The sequence below is a fragment of the Dipodomys spectabilis genome, unplaced genomic scaffold (assembly GCF_019054845.1).
Source record: "Dipodomys spectabilis isolate Male_0828 unplaced genomic scaffold, ASM1905484v1 ptg000155l, whole genome shotgun sequence".
NCBI lineage: Eukaryota > Metazoa > Chordata > Mammalia > Rodentia > Heteromyidae > Dipodomys > Dipodomys spectabilis.
This window is the reverse complement of record NW_024870832.1, coordinates 3,674,154-3,697,232: the sequence shown is the minus strand read 5'-3', so window position 1 is coordinate 3,697,232 and position 23,079 is coordinate 3,674,154. Positions and strand designations below refer to the sequence as shown.

At 41.6% G+C, this 23,079-nt stretch overlaps 1 protein-coding gene across 1 annotated transcript; it reads right to left on the bottom strand.

The window, feature by feature from the left end:
- Positions 1–801: 801 nt before the first annotated feature.
- Mfap3 (microfibril associated protein 3) lies at positions 802–23,047 on the bottom strand. Its single transcript, XM_042692402.1, has 3 exons — positions 23,009–23,047; positions 9,597–10,097; positions 802–3,998 (listed from the first exon to the last, which is right to left on the bottom strand). The coding sequence occupies exons 2-3, from the start codon at positions 9,883–9,885 to the stop codon at positions 3,205–3,207; spliced, it is 1,083 nt and encodes a 360-aa protein (XP_042548336.1). The 5' UTR covers positions 9,886–10,097; positions 23,009–23,047; the 3' UTR covers positions 802–3,204.
- Positions 23,048–23,079: the final 32 nt, after the last annotated feature.

The following is a 23,079-nucleotide window of genomic DNA, read 5'->3' as shown; positions in this document are numbered from 1 at the left end:
AGCCCAGTTTGGTCTACATAGTGAGACCCTGTCTTGAAAGAATAAGAGGGAGGGATTAAAGAGTAAAGAAGGAAGGGGTGGAGGGCTTGGAGATGGGGCTCAGTTAGTAGATAGTTAGCCAATGAGCGAAAGCATCAGGTACTGAGTTTAAGTCCTGACACTACCACCAGCTCCTCCACACACCCCCAAAACCCCAAAGAAACCATTATAATAGGTGCATCTCTGAGGACAGGCAGTTATCAAACTGATCATAAACATAGGAGATCAAAGAGTTTGTGTATAAGGTATCTATGAAGATAATTGTCAAATTTTGGGATATTTATTTCACAAAACTATTTTACTTAAGAATGTTTTTTGGTTCTCCTATGACAATACAAAGTTTATGTATGAGATTAATAGACATAGTAAATACATTTTATTGGGAGCAGGCATTTGTTTATTATAAAATTTAACAAGATAAAACATAATTACACCAGTTCCTGTCAAAAGACTGTAGTTTAGAAGTCAAGTTCAAAGATCAAGGCTTTTATAAAAAGAAGAAACTGCCAATTACATACGAAGAGAATTGGTTAAATGTTTCTAAGTGGTTTTTCCCTGCCCCCTTCTAAAAATCTAGCTTCATAGCTAGGTGCTGGTAGCTTTGCCTGTATTCCTAGCTACCCAGGAGGCTGAGATTTGAGGATTGAGGTTCAAAGCCAGCCTGGGCAGAAAAATCTGGGAGTCTTTTACATGAAATTAACCACCAAAAAGCTAGAAATGGAACTCAAGTGGTAGAGGACAAGCCTTGAGCACAAAAGCTCAAAGACAGCACCCAGGTCCTGAGTTCAAGCCCCAGTAATGGCACCAAAGAACAAATGAACAAAAATATAGCTTTACAAAGTAATATTGAATTCTTACTGGCACTATAACCTGGAAGACATCATCATTTAGGTTACCATTGTGTGTGTGTGTGTTTCTGAGACTTGAACCCATGGCCTTAAGCTTGACAGGGGAGCATTCTACACCATTGAGTAATATCCCCATCCCCCACCTTTTCTGAGACAAAAAAAGGTCTGTGTTATATAGCTTAGGCTGACCCTGAACCTACTCCAAGAGGCAAGATTATAAGCATGTACCACCTATATCCAGCATCTACAATTATGTTTCTAAAACCAACTTATGCAGTAGCCTACACTTAATTACAATACTATTTGTGCAAGCTTACAGATTGTTTTCAGTAGTTTTTTTTTTTTTTTTCTACAGTTCTGTAGTTCTGTGTTCTACTTTAGGGTTCTAAACACTAACATCCCTTCTTACAACACAAGAAGAAAAAAACTCTCTTTAATGTAACAAGCTTCAAAGCTAGGAAAGGACCTCAAACCTGCTAGATAAGGGCAGGAATGGAGTTCAGTAACTGAAAATCTGAGGGACATTCAGGAGACTTCCCACAACAAGATTATTTTAAAGATTTCTCATTACTATTTTAAGAGAAACATTGTGGAGAAGAAAATAAAGTGTTCTGTGCTCTAGGATATGCTAAAGAGCCCTTGTTCTCATAGCTGAGTGTATGAAAACAGTTTTCCTTACAGAAATACATGTCTAAGAGCCAAGGCAAGCTTTGGTGAAATGATTGGTAGCTCTTGTTTGGCTCTAGACATTTCCATGGAAACAGCCTGATACGGAAAAGGCAGTATCATAATCTTCTGTGGAAGCTCATGCTGTCCAGAGCAGAGGTATCACTGGGAGTTTGGACAATGAGACACACAAGTTCTATTGGTTACAATTTGTTTGGCCTGTTTTCTTCTCAAACTAAAATTCTAATGAAACCTCCTCCCAGCATTCTCCTCAGGAACCTCTAGTTTAATGCTTCAACAACCAGGAACCAAATAAAGAAATATGAAGCGCCAAATGGAGCTCCAAGCTGAGTTTTTAAAATTCTGTGGCACCAATCTTCCTGAAGCTGAACAAACTATTTTGGAGAGTATTTACAAGTCCATGATATCAGTTCTCAGCCAGACAAGGAATGTCATCGGAAGTGTTTATGACATAGAGCTGCACTGGGTGGCCTCATCCATCATTTTTCTCTTTTATGTCTAGGTTATTCATGTGTGCATTTTAACACAAGAACAGGCCAAACACATTTAGCTCATCTTATTTCAGGTAAGTGCTTCTCAGAGAGCCCATAAAAGCAGTCCCACCTCAAAATTGTGCTTCTGAAGCCCACTCAAACCATTACCATATAAGGAAAACAAGCAAAGACAGAGAGGCATGCGAACATTAGCACCATTTTAAGGCCACAAAGGGCAAGAGTGTTGACAGAGGTCTGAAAAGGAATATGGGGTGTATCCTAGAATGGGATCCCAAACATACAACCCACTTGTGGAGTCCAGTATTATGTTTTTTTTGAAAAAAGTCTTTACAGAACATCAAAATCCATGATATATCAGAGGCAAAAGATTTGACATTGTTCTAAAAGCATTCTAAAAGCATCAATGACATTCTTTCTGAGGAACAGACTGCTCATTTGTGGAGATCATCGTCAGCCTTAGAGAACTACATGATGTCTCAGGAAGGTAAAAAGACGTATTTACTCCCTGAAAGTAGTAATTTATGCATGCAAAGTAGTGTGTAACGAGTTTTTCTCTCTACTCTCTGTATGCTATAACAGTCATGCTCCATCAAGATTACACCTCCACATGGCAGACCATTGAAAAAATATCTATACCTGTGCGCTATGCATGGTAGATTAAACTACAACACAAAACCAAGTCTCAGCTTGGTCCTTTCTAAAATGAGGGACTAAAACTCTAGGGAAAGTTTTACTCAGAGATATGCTGAAGATTTTTATGGTTTGAAGATGACAAGAAGTTATGAGCCTGGAAACCAACTTTAGATCTCATCTAATTTAAATCTTTCATCTTACTGCTGGGAAAGCTCAGGTGTCAACAGAAGTGTTAACCTTTCACCTGGAGAATTGTGACTCTTTTTCCCTCCAACATGTTTATTGCTCAGGTTCCTTTAAATCTTAATATATGTTGCTCAAGAAAAATGACTAGGAAATATCAGGAAAGATGCCACAGTTTTACAAAGAGTTTTGGCAATTCATACTCTGATGTGCTTAATATTAGAGGGGGAAATAATCTGTCATTTTTTGGTTAAAAAAAGAGTAATTTCTTTCAAGAAATAGGTTCTTTCCTGAGCCACTGTGGTTTGTATGGAGTTGCCTCACAACTGGGAGTGTTCGTATGTTCCATCTTTGTGGTTCAAGCTGGATTCTGCAGACTCTGTTTCATCAGGGGGGCTAAAGTGGCTGCTATCTTGAGAATCTGTGCCAATACTTTTGGTCTCTGACTGGAGGTGGACGGACACCTGGACTGCTATTTCTTGGCCTTGTTCATTGAGAGAGCCATCATCTGAATCTCCTCCCGGTGAAGTACTCCGCCCCATCTCTGGGTTGATCACATAGATGCCCCCTTGAGCATCCAAGGCAGGTCTCTCTTTAATTCTTTCGCCCATGTCATCAGGGTCATCCACTCGCACAGCTTCAAACATCTCCTCGACAAAGGCCCGGCAATTGAGAATAAGAGGTGGGAGGGGAACACTTCTAGCCAGCTCTTCAATATAGCGAGCAAACTCCATGGTCTTAAACTGAGTGACTTTGGCGAGCTCCAGAGTCTTGGCGGAGGTGATGATGGGGATACGTTTGGCAATCTCAAAGGCCTTCTGGAGTTTCTCGGCCCCTTCAGTCCTGAAGAATTCATTGATGGCCTTCTCGGTCTTGCGAAGATGGCTGCTCATCATGCACAGCCGCGTGACATTCAGGATGAGAGTGATGGTGAAGGCAATCAGGCAAACGGTCATGTAGTAGATGCTCATGTCTCCAGAGGTGAAGATCACTCGGAGGGTGACGGAGTAGGAGGCGCGTGTTGGAGAGGTGACAAAACATGTGTACAGCCCACGGTCATCAAAGGCTACGTTGGTGATATTTAGAAACTGATCAGAAACCAGCCATTTTCCACCTGATAAATCCAACAGAAATTAAAAATATATATATAGCATAAAAAAAATCAATGAACGTGCTAATGGCCTCTTCAATGTCTTTACAAAAGCCATGACTGACCAAAAATAAAAAAGGGAGACAAGTATGTCCAAACAGTTCTCATGAGTAATCTTTCAAAAACATTTATATATACGTGTGTACAGCACAATTTCTGCCTGTACAGATACTAAGAAACACCTCAGAAATATAAAGCAAATATTAAATATACTTCAGATATATGAAATTGGTCATTTCTGGAATGAAAGGTTTATAGTTTATTTCTATTTAATTGTGCTGGCTTGCTCATTTTTCATAATGAACTTCTAGTAACAACGTTATTTTTTTTAAATAATGAACAATTTTATGCATCTGTTCAATTACAATTAACGAACTGGGGCATACTTTGCACATGTTAACTTGCTTTATTAGGAAATGTTTGTTGATAGTATTATCTTGATTTTCTGGCAAAGTAACTGAGGCACGAGCCTAACAATATATTTCACATGTCAAGGTAAATCAATACTTTGGCAAAGAGAATCAATTTGCCCTTCAAATGCTTAGGCATCTGTTTTGTCTGTTTCCCCCTCCCTCCGAGACTGGGACTAAAACTCTATCTGATGTTTTTGCTCACTGGCTGGCATTCTACTACTTGAGCCATGCTTCCAATTCTAGGCATCAATTTTAAATCTAAGACCTGTTCCTTCTCTTCCATATATAAGGGTATTGTCATTCATGTATACCAAGCATAAACATATATGAGTAAACAAAGCACACTGAGCACCCACCATGACTCAACATCCTTCAATTAACTTGCCTCTGTCTGTACAGTTCCCAGCTTTGGGGTAAATTACCAGAGCCTCTGCTCTAACCACAAAACCACTGAAAGACTGGGTGGCATGGGCTAGGATGTGGTATGGGTGTACACCCCAATGCCCAGGGATGTCCAAGGAGAGGATAGATGAGTTAAGTACCCCTGAGTCCCTAATCTTCAAAAATGCTTTCATCAGTTGGGTGGCCTGTGGCTCACGCCTGTAATCCTAGCTACTCAGAAGGATGAGATATGAGGATCACGGTTCAAAGTCAGCTTGGACTGGAAATTCTGTGAGACTTTTTTTTTCTTTTTGGCCAGTCCTGGGGCTTGAACTTAGGGCTTGGGCACTGTCCCTGAGCTTCTTTTGCTCAATGCTAGCATTCTAACACTTGAGTCATAGCACCACTTTTGGCTTTTTCTGCTTATGTGGTACTGAGGGATTGAACCCAGGGCTTCATGCATGCTAGGCAAGTCCTCTACCACTAAGCCAAATTCTCAGCCCTCTCAGAGACTCCTATCTTCAAACACAAAAAACCAGAAGTGGAGCTGTGTCGTAAGTGGTAGAATACTAACCTTGAGCACAAAAGCTTAGGGACAAAAAAAGCTTAGGGACAATGCCAAGAATTGGCCAAAAAAAAAAAAAAAAAAAAAAAAGGAAAGAAAAGGTTTTCTTCAACAGTTTATGGGTCTGAATTATTTTAGGGAGACATTAATATGTACTCTGGATTGTTCCCATTTTTTAAACACCATAATTAAAATTGGGCTAAACTTGAGTTGTATTTATTGTTTTAGTAGCTACTACTTCCCCAATGCAAAAGAGGAAAAAATATGGACCTGTAAACCCAGGCATTATCCTATAAGCTCTGTTCCATGAACTCGGAGCCATGAAAGAACACTCTCTGAATCAATGGTATGTTGAACTCCACAGACTCCATTAATCAACCAGGATACAATAACCATCATCTAACTCTATCTCACTTGCTGATAACAGCTTAAGATTTATGAATCTTACATTAGACTGACATGCTCTTTAAAATCTTCTCACCTGAGATTAAAAAACTTAATACAATTTTCTAGGGCTGCTGCTGAAACCACCAATGATAGTTGTTAGTGATTTTCAAAGTTGAAAAAAAAAATAACAACAGGAAAATGAACTGCCATTCTGCTTGGTAGATTTTGTCCTAACCTAAGGCTTTGTTTATGCAGTGGGTCTATAATGGTCATACTGAATAATTCAAATCTTAGATGTGTTTCTTCAGGCTCTCCTACTCTAGAGGATTGGTATTTTTTCTTTCTTTTTTTTTTTGGGTCCGGTTGTGGGGCCTGAACTCTGGGCCTGGACGCTGTCCCTCAGCTCTTTAGCTCAAGGCTAGTGCTCTACCACTTGAGCCACAGCGCCACTTCCGGCTTTTTTCTTTTTGCCTCATGCATGAAAAGCAAGCACTCTACCACTGAGCCACCTTCCCAGCCTGATATTTTTTCTTTTATCTTGTGCCAGTCCTGAGACTTGAACTCAGGGCCTTGGCGCTGCCCTTTAGTTTTCTGATACATGCTAGGCAAGCAATCTTAGGAGCTGAGCCACACCCATTATCCTTAGTGAATGAATATAAAAGCAGGAATTACTAATCACTTCCTCTAGCAGTTTCCATACTAATATGAATAACTGACATTCTTTATATTTCAAAAGGCTAGATTCACTTTCTAGCACTTCCCCCACCCCCCACCAAACAAACAAAAAATAAGGTGGCCTTTCCAAGGAGTTTTGTTTGTAGAGATCCCAGAATTTAATTTTCATCTCTTTTCATGGCCTTTTTTTTTTTTGGTCCGGTCGTGGGGCCTAAACTCTGGGCCTGGGCGCTGTCCCTCAGCTCTTCAGCTCAAGGCTAGCACTCTTACTACTTGAGCCACAGCGCCACTTCCGGCTTTTTTCTTTTTGCTTATGTGGTGCTAAGGAATCGAACCCAGGGCCTCATGCATGCAAGGCAAGCGCTCTACCACTGAGCCACCTTCCCAGCCCTTTCATGGCCTTTTCATGGTCATTCTTTTTGAAGTACATAATAGTTTAAGTACTCATTACAAACATCTTTCTAGCATTGATTACTATATTCACAGATCCACAGATAAAATTAAACCTATCAAAAAGTAAACCTTAAGTTGATGATCATGTTTATGTAATTAAAAATTTTTTTTTGCCAGTCCTGGGGCTTGAACTCAGGGCTTGGGCTCTGTCCCTGAGCTTCTTTTGCTCAAGGCTAGCACTCTACCATTTGAGCCACAGCGCCACTTCTGGCTTTTTCTGTTTATATGGTACAGAGGAATCGAACCCAGGGCCTCATGGCAAGCTAGGCAAGCACTCTATCACTAAGCACATTCCCAGCCCATGTTTATGTAATTTTTAAGCAGATATAATAATTAAAAAAAAAAGAAATGGAAACTTCCCTGTTTCCAAGTAAAGTATGGAACAGAAAAGAAATGAGCAACTAGGCCCTGGTGTCTCATACCTGTAACCTAGCTACTCAGGAGGCTTTGATCTGAGGATTCTGGTTGGAAGCCAGCCCATGCAGAAATGTTTGTTGGACTCTTAGTCTCCATTTAACCAGCAAGAAGCTGGAATTGGAGTTGTGGCTCAAGGGGCAAGGTGGTAGCCTTGAGCAAAAAAGGCAAGTGAAAGTGTACACACACACACACACACACACACACACACACACACACACACACACACACACACACACACGAACGAGCTGGAAGGATTTTAAGAAATACCACCCTTCTTCTTTTTTTTTTCTAAGTCGTGAGGCTTGAACTCGGGGCCTAAGTGCTATCCCTGAGCATTTTTTGCTCAAGGTTAGCGCTCTACCAGTTTGAGCCATAGCATCACTTCTGATTTTCTGGTGTTGAATGGGAGATACGAGTCTCATGGAGGCTGGGAAGGTGGCTCAATAGTAGAGCGCTTGCCTTGCATCCTGAGGCCCTGGGTTAGATTCCTCAACACCACATAAGCAAAAAGAAAAAAGCCAGAAGTGGCACTGTGGCTCAAGTGGTAGAGCGCTAGCCTTGAGCTGAAGAGCTGAAGGACAGCGCCCAGGCCCAGAGTTCAGGCCCCACGACCGGACCCCCCCCCCCCCCCCAAAAAAAAAAAAGAGTCTCATGGACTTCACTGCCCAGAATGGCTCTGAACCGTGGTACTCAACTTCTTGAGTAGCTAGGATTACAGGCATGAGACAATGGTGCCTGGTGATACCCTTTTAATTCTCAGAGGGACTCTATGGTGTTATGCACAGATTTACATAGTACAAACCCCCTCCCTAATCTGTGGGGCTATATTTTTGCATTCAACAGATTGCAAAGTAAAAATTAATAAAAGAAATGCCTTTGAACATGTATATTTTTCTTTCTTGTCATTTAATAGTAAACTGTTTGCACAGCATTTATACTGTATTAGTTATAAGTAATGTAAGGATGACTTAATTATGTGTGGAAGTGAGAGGTTATACACAAAAGTACAGTAGACTCATGGTATTCATGGAGTCGTTCCAAGGAGACTGTTTGAAAGCACCCAGCCCAGGAGACCACACGGACACAGTCATGTTACAGGAAAAGGAGTTTATTTGTCAGCCGAGGCTGACAAGGCCACCTCCCACAATGGGAGAGGGAGAAATGGTGCCTGTTCTTTGTTCAGGGTCAAATTTATAGTCAAGGGGCTAGGGGTGGGAAATATGGGAAGTCCTCTGTGTGCACTTTCAGCTGAACGCTTAAGATGGCACATAGCTGGGGCAGGGTTTTCTGACCATAAGAGTTACCTTTAGACAGCATTCCCCTGATGTAGCTGGGAGCTCCAGGAAGTGAAGTGGGAGGAATGGCCAGGGCTGAAAGCCAGTTGCAGTTAGGCCTGGCCAGATCAACTGATTTTGTGGAAGGGGCTGAGAACTTGAGATGGAGAGTATGCTAACAACGTTGAGAAAAATCTGTGCACGTTCAGGATGCCTGAAGAGTTCATCATGTCCTGAGGAGGCATTGAGTTCAATACTGTCCAAATTCAGCTGAAGACCTGCTCCCTTTCAACAAATCTATAATTTATAATTATCTCTCAAGCGTTTTACATGTCCTGTTTTGTCTTTGGAAGATAATCCTGTGTGTGTTTGTGTGCATGCGCATATGCTGGTCCTAGGGCTTGTACTATGGGCTTTTACGCTCTCTACTAATTAAAATCACAGCTCCACTTCTGGCTTTTTACTTTTTGGTAGTTTATTAGACAGAAGAGTCTCATAGACTTTGCTGCCTGAGGTGGCTTTGAACCTCGATCCTTAGATCTCAGCCTCCTAAGTAGCTAGGCTTACTGGCATGAGCCACCAACACCTGGCTACTTTTCTTTTTTTTTAAGTCCAGCCAAATCCCTTTTTGATGTACATACACATGCAGCTGAGAGAGATGACATCACTGGAGCTGTACAGTGTACTGCCTACACAGATGTACATTGCAGCCCTCGTTTACCATCAATGAAGAAGGAAACCAAACTCACAACAAGGAAGGAAAATAACTCACTGTCATCCTGTGAATACCTTTTACATTGATAACTATTCCTTATTTTCCTTTGTGGTTAATTACTTTGTTCTTTTTGATAGGTATAATTTTCTAGAGACTTTCAAGAAGCTTTAAGGTATTAATTCTGGCATCACATTTTTGAGATTTCTTGCTAAATGTGTCATCAAACTGAGAAGAAAGAATATGAAGGAAGAATCTTGATACATTATACCCAGACACAATTACCTCTATCTCTGCCATCAAGTTGTTGTCCTTTCGAGTTGTACCAGCGGACATCTTCGTGGTGACCGACTGTGAGAAGACACTCCATAGAAACGCTAGTGCCCTCTTTGGCTATGATGACATCATCACCTGAGTGAGAACTTGCTGAGAATTCAAAGCTTGGGAGAAAGGATGCATTGTCAGTTGTCTGATTTGCTTCTGGAGAGGCCATTTGGTTGAAATTTATATCTTCCCAAACAAAAACAGCTGGCACAATCACCACTAAAATGAATAAGCAACAATGTAGCTTCATGGGAGAGTTGGGTAAAAAAACAAAAACAAAGAAAAATCTTGTTTAGATTTAGAAAACACAAAAGTAGCTCTTCAGTAACAAAAAGCACAGCAGGGGAGGTATTGCTTGGTAGAGAAGTTCTCAAAAACAAAAAGAGAAAAAAGAAAAAAAAAGATAGATCCAAGTTATATGTTGAAGTCTTCAAGATTAAAAAGAGGTAAGTTGAGATGAACCTAAAAGAAAGCCAGATATAAATAAGGTTTAAACAAGTGAGATTTATAAATGGGGTGAAGCTGTATGTTCTAGAGAGGAATAGATATGAAATTGATTAGAATAATGGGTGCTGTCATCAAGAGTGATTAGAGAAAACAGTACCTAAAATAATCTCACACAGAGACGATAGAAGCAGCAATGAATTGGGAAACACAGGCCTAGATTCCAAGCCTAGCTTTTGCTACTAGCTGTACAACCCTGACAAGTAGCATTCTGTCCCGGCTTTCTGCTCTCTCACTGTCAAATGAGGAAGTGGAAGAGACACCCTCTAAGGACAATTGTAGTTCAAAAATGCTATGGTTCTATTTCACACTGACATATTCTATGCATCAGGGAGCCAATGAAGACTAAAATACTTGGCATAATAATCTTTTATTTCAACATGTACCATTACCATCTGTTGTATCAATAATGTAAATCAACTGGTTCATCCTAATCGTAATTGTGGAGCTCAAAATTTGTGTAGTCCAAGTGCATATCTAAATTCAGTATGAATCATGCAGAGATGCTTGAGGTAGATTTTGTCTTAATATTAGAAAGAAAATTGCATTACCTACATCAACAGAGATAGTGACTTCTCATGCAGTAAGAGACAAACATAGCATGTAGAAAGGCCAAATCTCTAGCTCAAAGTCTAGTAAAATAAGGAAAGAAATGACAGCTTAAGTATGCAGTTGGTAGAAATGCAAATATGAAACTACAAGGAAAGATTATTAGACAAATTTAAAAGAACCAAATATCATGAATAAAAAACAAAAGACCAGTCTAAGAGTCTTAAGTGTTTATGCTTATCTTGCTGCTAATTTTATTCCCTGTTTAAATCACTGGCTCTCTCAAAGAAAAAAATTCAATTTATATTTATATAAAATATGGGATGAAATGTCTCACTTTATTCTTGTAAAGGATCAAGACAATTAGTTTTGGAAATGACATTTAAGCTGTTTATACTCATATGAAGGCTGCCTGATCAGACAACAAAAAAGCAATGGATCGTTGTATTTTGTCATTAAACTCTTCAAAGTCTGAATTACAAGTGGATTTAAATTTGATTTTCATTAGCCCTTGAAAGGATGGTGGAATAATGACAATAAATTTTAAGGATAGACTATGGAGAATAAAACAAGACTACCGACCACGGCTCTTCTTGAGGGATTAAACACAGGCTCATTTCCATTTTCTTCTTAAACTTTACTACAATGACACTGAAGAAAACAAAGATTTGGGCACTGAAAGGGATTTAACAAATGATGTAATCTAAGTTGTAAAGTTTATTAGTATTAGCTAGAAAATGGTAGGAGAATCTGGATGAAATCTTGCTTTCTTTCTTACTGGAAGGGCTGATAGGCAGAGACTAGGTAGTATTAACCATAAGCCAGCCACTGTGCTTGGGCCTTGACATGTAAGCTTCCAGATTCTTTTTTTGTGCCCAACCTAGGGCTTGAACTCAGGGCCTGGGTGCTTTCCCTGAGCTTTTGTGCTCAGAATTAGCACTCTACCCCTTGAGCCACAGTGCTATTTCTGGCTTTCTGGTGGTTAATTGGAGGTAAGAGTCCTATGGACTTTTCCTGCCTGGGCTGACTTTGAATTGCGATCCTCAGATTTCAGTTTCCTGGGAAGCTAGGATTACAGGCATGAGCCACTGGCTTCCAGCCCAAATTATTTATATTACTAGATGTCTAACCACTGGTGGGTATGGCTTTGTCTTTGATTCTAGACAAATGGTTTTCAATGTGAATAGGCTCTGCAGATGCTGAAAGAGTGTCCTAGACATTCCCCAAGACTGAAAGGGAGTTCCTATGGTTCGCCACGGCTGCATTTCCAAATTTCATTCCTTCTACTGCCATGAGTTTTCTTCTTTTCCCAGTCTCTGGGTACCACATAATTGCCATTTGTGCTTTTCATTTAAGTCAACTCATTTTGTTTTCATTCGTGTATCTAAATGTGAAACCCTGTATCACTTCTGTGTATAAAAGGAACTGAACCAGGTGTCCTTGGCTCATTTCTATCATCATAGCTACCTTAAGAGGCTGAGATCTGAAAGACTGAGGTTCAAAGTCAGCCTGGACAAAAACAACAACAACAACAAAAATTACAGGTCTCCACCCCCAAAACAACCAGCAAAATCACTAGGCTGGCGACATGGCCGAAGTGGCAGAAAGCCAGTTAAGTAAGCCAACATTCTGTACAAAGAAATAACTTCATGTAAGCATGATGAAGACAAAAGCAGTGTTAGAAAGTGGCCTGCTTAAGGCTGAGCTACAGGCCTGCTCTTTCTTTAGGCAAATAAAACCAGAACCAGCCCCCTGCCCCTTAAAAAAAAAATCCTATAACTCTATTTTCTTCTACTATCATTTCATTTCCTGTCTTGTCTCTTTCTTCCCTACCTTTCCCCATGACTGAGTCTTAGACAAACATTTGCATTTATTCAACACCATCTTTACTGAGCTCCTATGGTGTGCCGATCTCCACACTTTCACAAGCTTAGTCTGAGAGGATAGAGGCACTAAATACACACAAAATATATTCAGCACTATCCCTGGGGCAGTACAGGGTGCTACAGAGGGACTCAAATTGGACACCTTCACTGTTAGGTGTTCAAGCAGACCTGAGGGTAAACAGGAACCAAGGACAGAAGTACCACAGTTGCAGGTCCAAGGCCAGGACAGACACTGGCCAGGAGGCTTTCAGGAAAGAGCTAGGCATTGTGGCAGTGACAGAAAGTCTTCTGATTCAAATTCAGGTAGGCAGAAAATGCTGGGTCTGGGTTCTGATTCTGTAGGTGAACAGACTGGGTCTAGCTCCTCATTCTAAAAGGGAAACCCAAGATGGATTTGGGAATGACAGTGACTGAAGTTGAATAAAGGAGATACTTGTCCAAGAACTGAACAGGCCATTGAACTGAGTGGCTCAGGAGAAAGAAAGCTCACTTGTGGAGAAGAATATCTTCCCAAGACCAAGACATCAAGTGCAAAAGAATAAATTGTCCTATTTGCTTTTAGATCCCACAGTATTGAGGCAGTGAACAGCTTCTATATGAGAGGACTCTTGGACAGGCAGAAGCTTCTTGTTGGGATGTAGCTCAGTAATAAGAGACTTGTTTAGTATGTACAAGGTCCTGGGTTCTATCCCCAGACTGTACTGGAGTGAGGAGAAAGGAGAATGAGGGGGAAGGGAGAATAAAAGGGAGAGGGAGAGAGAGGGAGAAAGGAGTAGGGAGAAAAGAAGAGAGGTAAAGAGATAAGGGAGGGGAGAAAGGGAATAAGAAAAGGAAGAGGGAGGGGCTGGGAAGGTGGCTCAGTGGTAGAGCGCTTGCCTTGCATGCATGAGGCCCTGGGTTCGATTCCTCAGCACCACATAAGCAAAAAGAAAAAAGCCGGAAGTGGCACTGTGGCTCAAGTGGTACAGCGCTAGCCTTGAGCTGAAGAGCTGAGGGACAGTGCCCAGGCCCAGAGTTCAGGTCCCACGATCGGACCCAAAAAAAAAAAAAAAAAAAAAGAAGAAGAAGAGGGAGAGTGGGAGAGGGAAAAACTGAAAAAGAGAGGCCTTATGTATCATTAAGGCTGTATGAAATCTATTCTTTCTGCTTCCTTCCTTTCTAGGCTTGGCTCTTGCTTCTATATCCAACTGAGGGCAGCTGGCACACCCAGGCCTCCAATACCCATCTGTCTCTAGTGTACGCTGGTCTGTGTTAGGCGGTCTGCCCTCAACTATTACTCTTAAGCAAAGAGACTATATTTTTGTCATAACTAGCATATGCTCAACAAATACTTACTGATGGAGATTAGTTTAAATCTGACAAAATACATGATGGACTTTTATAAACTGACTTACGCAATAGGGGTCATAATCATTAAACATATATTTGCTAGTTCCTATTATATTCAAGACAAAAATGTCAATATCAATAATCTCAAGAGACTATATATAGCGGCTTGAGGTACTACCTAAAGGTTTAGGCCTTTTCCAAACTGGTTCCCTAGTCTTCAAGTCTTTATTCACTATTTTGTTCTAGAAGATAATGGGAAGAATAAAAACTCACCAAATGAAGACATTCCAAATGGGACTAAATATCACAATAATATAGACAACTTGTCCCCTACCAGACCTAGTAAGAATCTGTGGATTGAGGCTTTGGTATTTATGGATTTTATTAGCTCCCTGAGTAATTCTGAGCCAAAGGATCCATGGTCTTACAGCTAGGGGCCACTAACACAGTTCCTAACTTCCTATATAACAACCCTACCTAATGTTGTTCCAGCCTGTTTGAACTCATATACTCACATCCCATTCTTGACTTAGTTTATACTGGAACAATATAACTGAAAGTCTGGTAAAGTCGGGGAGGCAGAGAGAGGTTCAGGATATAGATTCTAGAGTCAGATTTTTCTGGTTTTGAATTCTGCCTCTAATCAGCCCTGTAACATTTTTGAGTGTACTGATCCAGGGGCTTGAACTCAGGGCCTAGGCTCTGTCTGAGCTTTTATGCTCTAGGCTAGCATTTTACTATATGAGAGCCTCAGGTACACTTCTGGAGGGTGTTTTGTGTGTGTGTGTGTGTAATTGGACATAAGAGTCTCATTTTGGCTTCAAACTGTGTTCCTCAGATCTCAGCCTCCTAAGGAGCTAGAATTATAGGTGGAAGCCACTGGCACCAGCTTACCTTTGTAACTTTTACAAATGACTTATTCCTGTGCATTAGCCCTCTCATCTTTAAAGTGGGAAAATTAATAGTATTTACTATTAATTTACTCGAAATGAGACAGTCTATATAAAGCACACAGTTTGGCAGTAACAATCACATGCTGTTGTTATTTTGTTGTATTTCTTGCAGTTACTGCATTAAAGGAGATACTACACAATTGCATCATTACGAAGCATTTTTACTCAGCATACCATACAACCACTTAAAAATCTTGTCACATCCATCATAGTGGGATTCCATTATGCAACTTCAATTTTTAGCTTATCTACAACTTCGCTTTTTTTCTCATATAATTAAATATTTTTGCCATAATATGGATCAAACAGGCACAATATACGAACTTGGATTGCAATCATGATGCCAAGGTATCCTGACATTGTAGTGGGGGACCTTTCTTGTGTTTTCATCTTATGGCTCCTTTTTGTCAAGTCCTGACTTTATTTTCTTGGATCCAGGAGGAAGTCCATCCACTTGTTAACTAAGAAGCTCTGTGGTTGGAATTTTAAAATTGAGACACTGTGGTTTAGGACCATTTGAGGAAGGCACATAGAAGGCTGAGGCAAATGTGTTGGGCTACACTCAAGAAGAAGCTGAGGCCAGGTGCAGATGGCTCACACCTGTAATCCTAGCCACTCAGGAGGCTGAAATCTGAGGATCGCAGTTCAAAGCCAGCCTGGGCAGTTAAGTCCTTGAGACTCTTATCTCCAATTAACCATCAGAAAACTGGAAGGGGGGCTGTCAAAGTGGCTTAGTGGTAGAATGCTTGCCTTGCATGCAAGAGCCCTGGGTTCCATTCCTCAGCAACATATAAGCAGAAAAAGCCAGAAGTGGCACTGTGGCTCAAGTGGTAGAGTGCTAGCCTTGAGCTGAAGAGCTGAGGGACAACGCCCAGGCCCAGAGTTCAAGCCCCATGACAGACATGACCAAAAAAAAAAAAAAAAAGAAATGGAAAGACAGAGGAGGAGGGGGGAGTGGGGATGAGGAAGCAAGAGGGAGGTTCGCACTTCCTGTGTTGGTTCCAATGATTGTGGTGTGTGCGTGTGAGTGCATGTGCGTGTATAAGGCTTAAGCTCAGGACCTAGGCACTATCCCTGAGCTGTTTTGCTCCAGGTTAGCCCTCTACCACTTGAACCACATACCACTTCTGGCTTTTTGGTTGTTAACTGAGATAAGGGTCTCGCTGATTTTCCTGCCAGGCTGGTTTCAAACTGTGATCCTCAGATCTTAACTTCCTGAATAGCTAGGATTACTGACCTGAGCTGCTGAGGACTTTCTTATTTTAAAGAAATGAACATCTTGCTGAGTGCTGGTGGGAAGAAAGGTGAGCAAATGCAGTTATTATATTCAATATATACTAAGTGAACTATGTAATTTGTATGTAGGGTTAGGAGGGGGAAAATGGGACAAAGCAAAGAAGGGGTGAAATTGCCCAAGAATCACTGTACTCATAATGTGAGTGATTAATTTTAACCCCTTTGTATAACTCCTTAAAATACAGGAAAAAGAAATGTCTTGGGGTTACAGGTATGGCTTGGATGGTAGAGTGCCAGCCAATGGCATGAGGTACTGAGTTTGAGTCCCAGTTTTGCAACAAAAAGAAAAAGAAAGAGAAAAAGAAATAGCTTTTGGGGGTGCTTGTGGCTCATGTCTGTCATCCTTGCTACTCAGGAAGGAGGCTGAGATCTGAGAATTGAGGTTCAAAGCCAGCCTGAACCTAAAAGTCCCTAAGACTCTTACCTCCAATTAACCACCAAAAAGCCAGAAGTGATGCTATGGCTTAAGTGGTAGAGCACTAGCTGTGAGTCAAAAAAAAAAAAACAACAACAAACAAACAAACAAAAAAGCTCAGGGGCAGAGCCATAAACATCTTTATTTTTTTTCTTCCAAAATTAAAACCACAAAAATGAAGAGTGAATATGCAAATAGAAAGCAAACGAACACTAGTCAAGCAGAAGATTAGGCTCAGCAAAGGTAACTGAACTGTGGTATACCACGTGACTACCACCAGGTAGGTCTCACCAGTCATCTCTTATTATCGTTCACACAACAAGCAAGTGGCCTCTGTGTGTGTGTGTGTGTGTGTGTGTGTGTGTGTGTGTGTGTGTGTGTGTGTGTGTGTCGTGGGGCTTGAACTCAGGGCCTGGGTGCTGTCCCTGAGCTTTTTTTTTTTGGGGGGGGGGGGGGAGGTCCGGTCGAGGGGCCTGAACTCTGGGCCTGGGCGCTGTCCCTCAGCTCTTCACCTCAAGGCTAGCGCTCTACCTCTTGAGCCACAGTGCCACTTCCGGCTTTTTTCTTTTTGCTTATGTGGTGCTGAGGAATCGAACCTAGGGCGCCTCAGGCATGCAAGGCAAGCGCTCTACCACTGAGCCACCTTCCCAGCCCCTGTCCCTGAGCTTATATGCTCAAAGCTAGCACTCTACTTCTTGAGCCACAGCTCCACTTCTAGTTTTTTGGTAGTTCATTGGAGTTAAGTGTCTCAGAGACTTTCCTGCCTGGGCTGGCTATGAACTGAAATCCTCAAACCTCAGTCTCTTAAGAAGCTAGGATTACAGGTGGGACCCACTGGTACATAGCTATATCTTCTTTCTATACAGACCAAGCCTCTCTGAGAAGCTCACAGAAACCTGAGTCTAGAAAAGCCCTGTGATCACTCTGAAACTCTTAGGCCAAACTCGCAAAAGTAGCCTAGATGACTTCACGCCGGGAGAAAAACATGTCTAATAACTGCATTCTACATCGAGTCAACACTGAGCACTTTCTACTCACACCATGGGCATTCTGAATATGAAAGAATTCTGACTGGACTGACTAGAGACACAACCTATCTATAGAGGAGGCTATTGAGAGTTTGGAATACAATGGCAAAAGTGTGTGTGCAAAGTGGTGGAGATGGAAGGGAGAGAGAGAAGATATAAATTATTCCTATGGTGGGGATATCCTTAACTCATTTTCTTATTTTCAGTCTCTGTTCACTCAAGTCAGCTGGAAAAAGGCTGGGCACCAATTCCTGTAATCCTACTGAGTTCTGAAGATGGAGGTTCAAAGCAAGTTCAGGCAGCAAAGTCTATGAGACTCTTTATCTCTAATTAACCACTGAAAAGGCCAGCAGTAAAGCTGTGGCTCCAGTGGGAAAGTGCCAGCTTTGAGTGAATAACTGAAGGAATAGTACCCAGGCCCTGAGTTCAAGCCCCAGTATTTGCATAAACAAACAGACTGGTAGAAAGATCAACACATTTTTAAAAAGGGCTATCTTTTGCTTGTGGATGAAGTCACTTGGTACAATTTTCTATCACCTTTCTTTCGCATTAATAATGTAACAGAAGCATGATACTCCTTTTTTCATCTGTGTGCAATGCAGAATGTAAGCTTTGCTGGGATCACAAATAATCAGCAATATAGATGATTTTATCTTGAAAATCATCTTGACTACTGACTGTATTGGTGAAGACAGAGAGGGAGAGGGGGAGAAGAAGAGGGGTAGAGGGGAGAGACACTGTAGTTGTCATCCTTAACAGATTGCCTTGTTGCTGTTTCTGCCAACTTGTGAGAGAAGAAGTATTTCTACTCAGCTCCAATTCTCAACATAAGTAAATAAGGAAGTAATATGGCTGATTTCCGTTCTGGTGGCTTAAGATTAACTTGGCTGAGGAAGCCGCTATTTGCAGAAATAGTTTTGGGATAACTCAAAGGGGAAAAAAAACCCCACTGATGCCAGATGGTATTGTTTTTTGTTTCACTCCAATTATACTGGAATATTAATATTTTGTTCCCTATAATTAAATATGTGCCAATCTGTATTTTTACAGCTCATCTACTTCACTTTGCCTGTACTGTCATATTGGAAAATGTAGGAGTTCCTACAAAATGGGCACACACATTAGCAAGGAGACATTCTGAATTGGCAAGGAGAAAAGCAAGAAAATGAAGAGCAGATTGTTACAAGGAATCTATCTAATGCAAAGAACAAGCAAAGTTGTTCTGCTTGAAATCAAGTATAGTTACAGGTATTTGTAACACTAAAAAAAAGTTCACCATAGTCAAACAGTTATAACCATTTTGAGCACCATCAATTTACAAGTTTCAGATTAAAATACTCCAGTTGCCTCCAGTATGATCATGGAGCCACCACACAGCTCCTAATTAGCATTTGGATAGAGTCAGCTCAACATATTTTCTGGAACACTGTGAAAGACCTTCAGCAGTTATTTAGAGCTTTGCTTTAAATCTAAAGTTATTTTGAGTTTATCTGTGACTTCCATCCTTTTTACCATAAACATTTGCTAAATACATACTGCAAGTAAAGGACAAAAACACAGATAAGACAGGTTTAGATTTATCATCTCTCCACTATCACTTTTTTTCTCTGTAGCCTAAAATACCGTCCTGTTTTTTTTTTTCTTTTCTTTCATGTTTTTGTTTTTGTTGGTCGCGGACTTGAAATCTAGGCCTGGAAGATGTCCCTGAACTCTTCACTCAAGGCCAGCACTCTATTGCTTACGCCAAAGAGCCACTTCCAGAGTTCTGATGGTTAATGGGAGACAAGACTCTCACGGACTTTCCTGCCTAGACTGGCTTTGAACTGTGATCCTCACATCTCGGCCTCTAGAGTAGCTGGGATTACAGACATGAGCCACCAGTGTTTGGCTACCTTCCTGTTCTTCATCTCAGTATATGAACAACTCCTCATGCCTATCTTGAAATTTTATGACCACTATAAGCATGGCTTGCATGTGTGTGTGTGTATATACATGCTGGTACTGGGGCTTAAACTCTGGGCCTAAGCACTGTCTGTTACCTTTCATCACTCAAGGCTAGCATATTCTACCATTTGAGCTCCACTTCAAGGGAGATTAATTGGAGATATGAGTTTCATGGACTTTTCTGCCTGGACTGGCTTTGCACTATGATCCTCAGACTTCAGCCACCTGAGTAGCTAGTATTACAAATATGAGTCACCAGTACCAGGTATAGGTCTACTTTTGTAATCCCATAATTACAGGATCAGGTGGCTAAGTGATTAGGAAAATGGGCTTTCCAGTCATGAGTAGTCTTGCCACTAGGTGAATACTGAGTTCAAATGGCCTTGGTTTTTGTATCTGTTGAACAAGGTTATTAACAGTAACTACCTCATAGGGTAGTTTTAAGGATTAGATGGAAATGAGCAAATTATCAGCCATTCTGTTACTATTACTGCATCTCCTAGATGTTTTTCAATTATGTTTTCTTGTCCCTCACTATCCTTTTAACCTAAATGGGTTTCCTAATGCCTATTTTACCCTCCTTTGATGTATTCAAACACCGTCTATTAGAGATGGTGGTTTTAAACACAAATTCAAGCAAGTCAAACAAATTAAAAAGTCTACGGGTAGCTGGGCACTGGTGGCTCACACTTGTAATCCTATCTACTCAGGAGGCTGAGAGTTGAGAATTGCAGTTCAAAGCCCAGCCGGGGCAGGAAGACCATGAGACTCTTATCTACAATAAACTATGCAGGAAAAAACTGGAAGTGGTGCTGTGGTTCATGTGGGAGAGTGCTATCTCTGAGCAAAAGAAGCTCAGGGACAGAGGCCAAGCCCAAAGCTAAAACCCCACAATCAGAAAAAAAAAGTCTATGGGTGATTTTTCACTATATATGTGATAAGCTTAAAATTTCAGTTCAGAAGCCTGGCACTAGTGGCTCACACCTGTAATCCTAGCTACTCAGGAGGCTGAGATCTGAGAATCATGGTTGGGCATTAGACTCATTAGAAAGACCATTAGACTCTTAGTTACAGTTAACCAGTAAAAAGCTGAAAGTGGAGGTACAGCACAAGTTGGTTAAGTGCTGCTTTGAGTGAAAAAGCTAGGTCTCATTATAGGTGTGTGTTCGATATACACACACACTAAAGTTAGAAAGTTCCAGTTTAGCACCCATAATTCTCCATGAGATTCAGATGGCGTAATGAGAAGGAACCAGAGCACTGGAAGCATGCACAGAAGCGCTTGCTGACATGGATTTAGAAGTCTGGTGTGGTCTTCGGTGGCACCAAAGTCACTAATTAGATCTAATGAGCTCCAGTGGCATTAGTTTTCTGATCTGGATGCTGATTATCATTATAATCCCTTTCTTTGCTTAAATTCCAGGTCTTTTGAGCTCCTTCCTGTTCTGACACAAACTACATTTGTTTTACTGTTCTCTTTAAATAGCTTTTCACCTAGGAGACTCTTCAATGAAATACAAAAAAAAAAGAAGAAAAAAGCTGGAAGTGGCAGGGCCCTAGACTTGAACACAAAAACTCAGGAGCAATGCTCTGAGTTCAAGTCCCAGAAATGGGGTAAGAGGAAAAGTAGCAGCCACTGTTAAAAGAAAAGGTTACGAGGCCAGTGTTGGAATGGCTCAAGCCTATAATCTTAGCTACCTAAGGAAGCTGAGATCTGAGGATCTAGATTTGAAGCCAGCCCAGGCAGACAAATCTGAGGCTTCTCTCTAAATAACCAGCCTGGGTTCAATTCTCTCATCTGACAAAAACAAAAAGTAAACAAAAATTTCAGGGGAAGGTATAGGAAGATGGTTCTTCTGAAACCACTAAAGAAGTAGAAAACATGGATTCTCTTCTTTCCTCTTTAGTCTCCATTTATTCTCATTCTTTTTTTCTTCTTTCTCTCCTCTGCTCTTTCTGTCCCAGTACATTCTAGGCAAGCACTTCTAACCACTGAGTTTCATACTCAGAGATCTATTTGGATTCTTAGATAAGCCAATTCTCTTTACTTCTGAAAACTTCCATTTTTCTCATATTTACAACCTTGTACCTTTCTACCTCCACAAGTCAGACTTTACACATTTACACTGCTCAAGGGTAAATAATGAGATACATCTTTCTGATGAAGGCAGGGGTCATCTTCAAAACCACAAATCAAAGTATCACACTGTTCTGCTTAGAAACCTACCATTGTTTTCCAATAAGTTCCGCATTAAGAGTTAAAACTATCCTGAGCTGGGTGTCAGTAGCTCATGCCTATAATTCTAACTACTCAGGAAGCTGAGATTTTGGGATCATGGTGAGAAAGGAGCTTGGGCAGGAAAATCCGTGAGACTAGCCTCAAATTACACACACACACACACACACACACGCACACACGCACACACGCACACACACACACACACACGCACACACACACACACACACAGCAGAAATAGAGCTATGGTTCAAGTGGAAGACAGCTAGCTTTCCGCACAAAAAACACTCAGGGGCAAAGCTTGGGTTCTGCGTTCACCCCAGGGCTTACACATACTGACACACACACGAAAAAATTCTTTATCTCGGCTCTTAAAACTGACAATACATGGTGTTCAAGTACCTGGCCTCATAATTTATCTCTGTGTGCTCCCACAACCCTTTTTTTTTTTTTTTGCGCCAGTCCTGGGGCTTGAACTCAGGGCCTGGGCTTCTTTTACTTAAGGCTAGCATTCTATCATTTGAGTCACAGCGCCACTTACTTCCGGCTGTTTCTGAGGAATTGAACCCAGGGCTTCAAGCATGCTAGGCAACCACTCTACCACTAAGCACATCCCAAGCCCCCTCACCGCCTCCCCCCTTTTTTTTTCCTTCAGGTTTTTTCTCTTTTCTTGGATTGCTAAAATTTGTTAGGGCCGGGCTGGGAAGGTGGCTCAGTGGTAGAGCGCTTGCCTTGCATGCATGAGGCCCTGGGTTCGATTCCTCAGCACCACATAAGCAGAAAAGAGCCAGAAGTGGCGCTGTGGCTCAAGTGGTAGAGCGCTAGCCTTGAGCTGAGGAGCTGAGGGACAGCGCCCAGGCCCAGAGTTCAGGCCCCACGACTGGACCCCCCCCCCAAAAAAAAAATAAAAAAAATTGCTACGGCCTTTGCATTTGCTGGTCCTCCCTCCCCTCCTTCCCCTCCCACTCGTGTCCCTAAGCGTCCCCACAAGCACTTGTTACTGTTCTGCCCACTTGTTCAAGGTCGTCCTTGCCCACAGCCAAGTCAGTGGCTTGGGTGACCCCTGGCCTCAGGACCGCGCGGGAGGGTACTTGGTGCTCAGTACACATCGGATGGCCAGGGCTTCAAAAACACAAAGGCGGACGGACACCCCGTCTGCTTTTCACAGCCGATACGGCCCCAGCGACTCCGGCCAGCCAGCCTTCAAACCACCCGGCACGAGCCCAAACTCACCGAACCGGAGCCCAGCTGCTTCCGACCCCAGAGGATGCGCGACCCGGAAGTATACCCGGCCGGACCCGCCC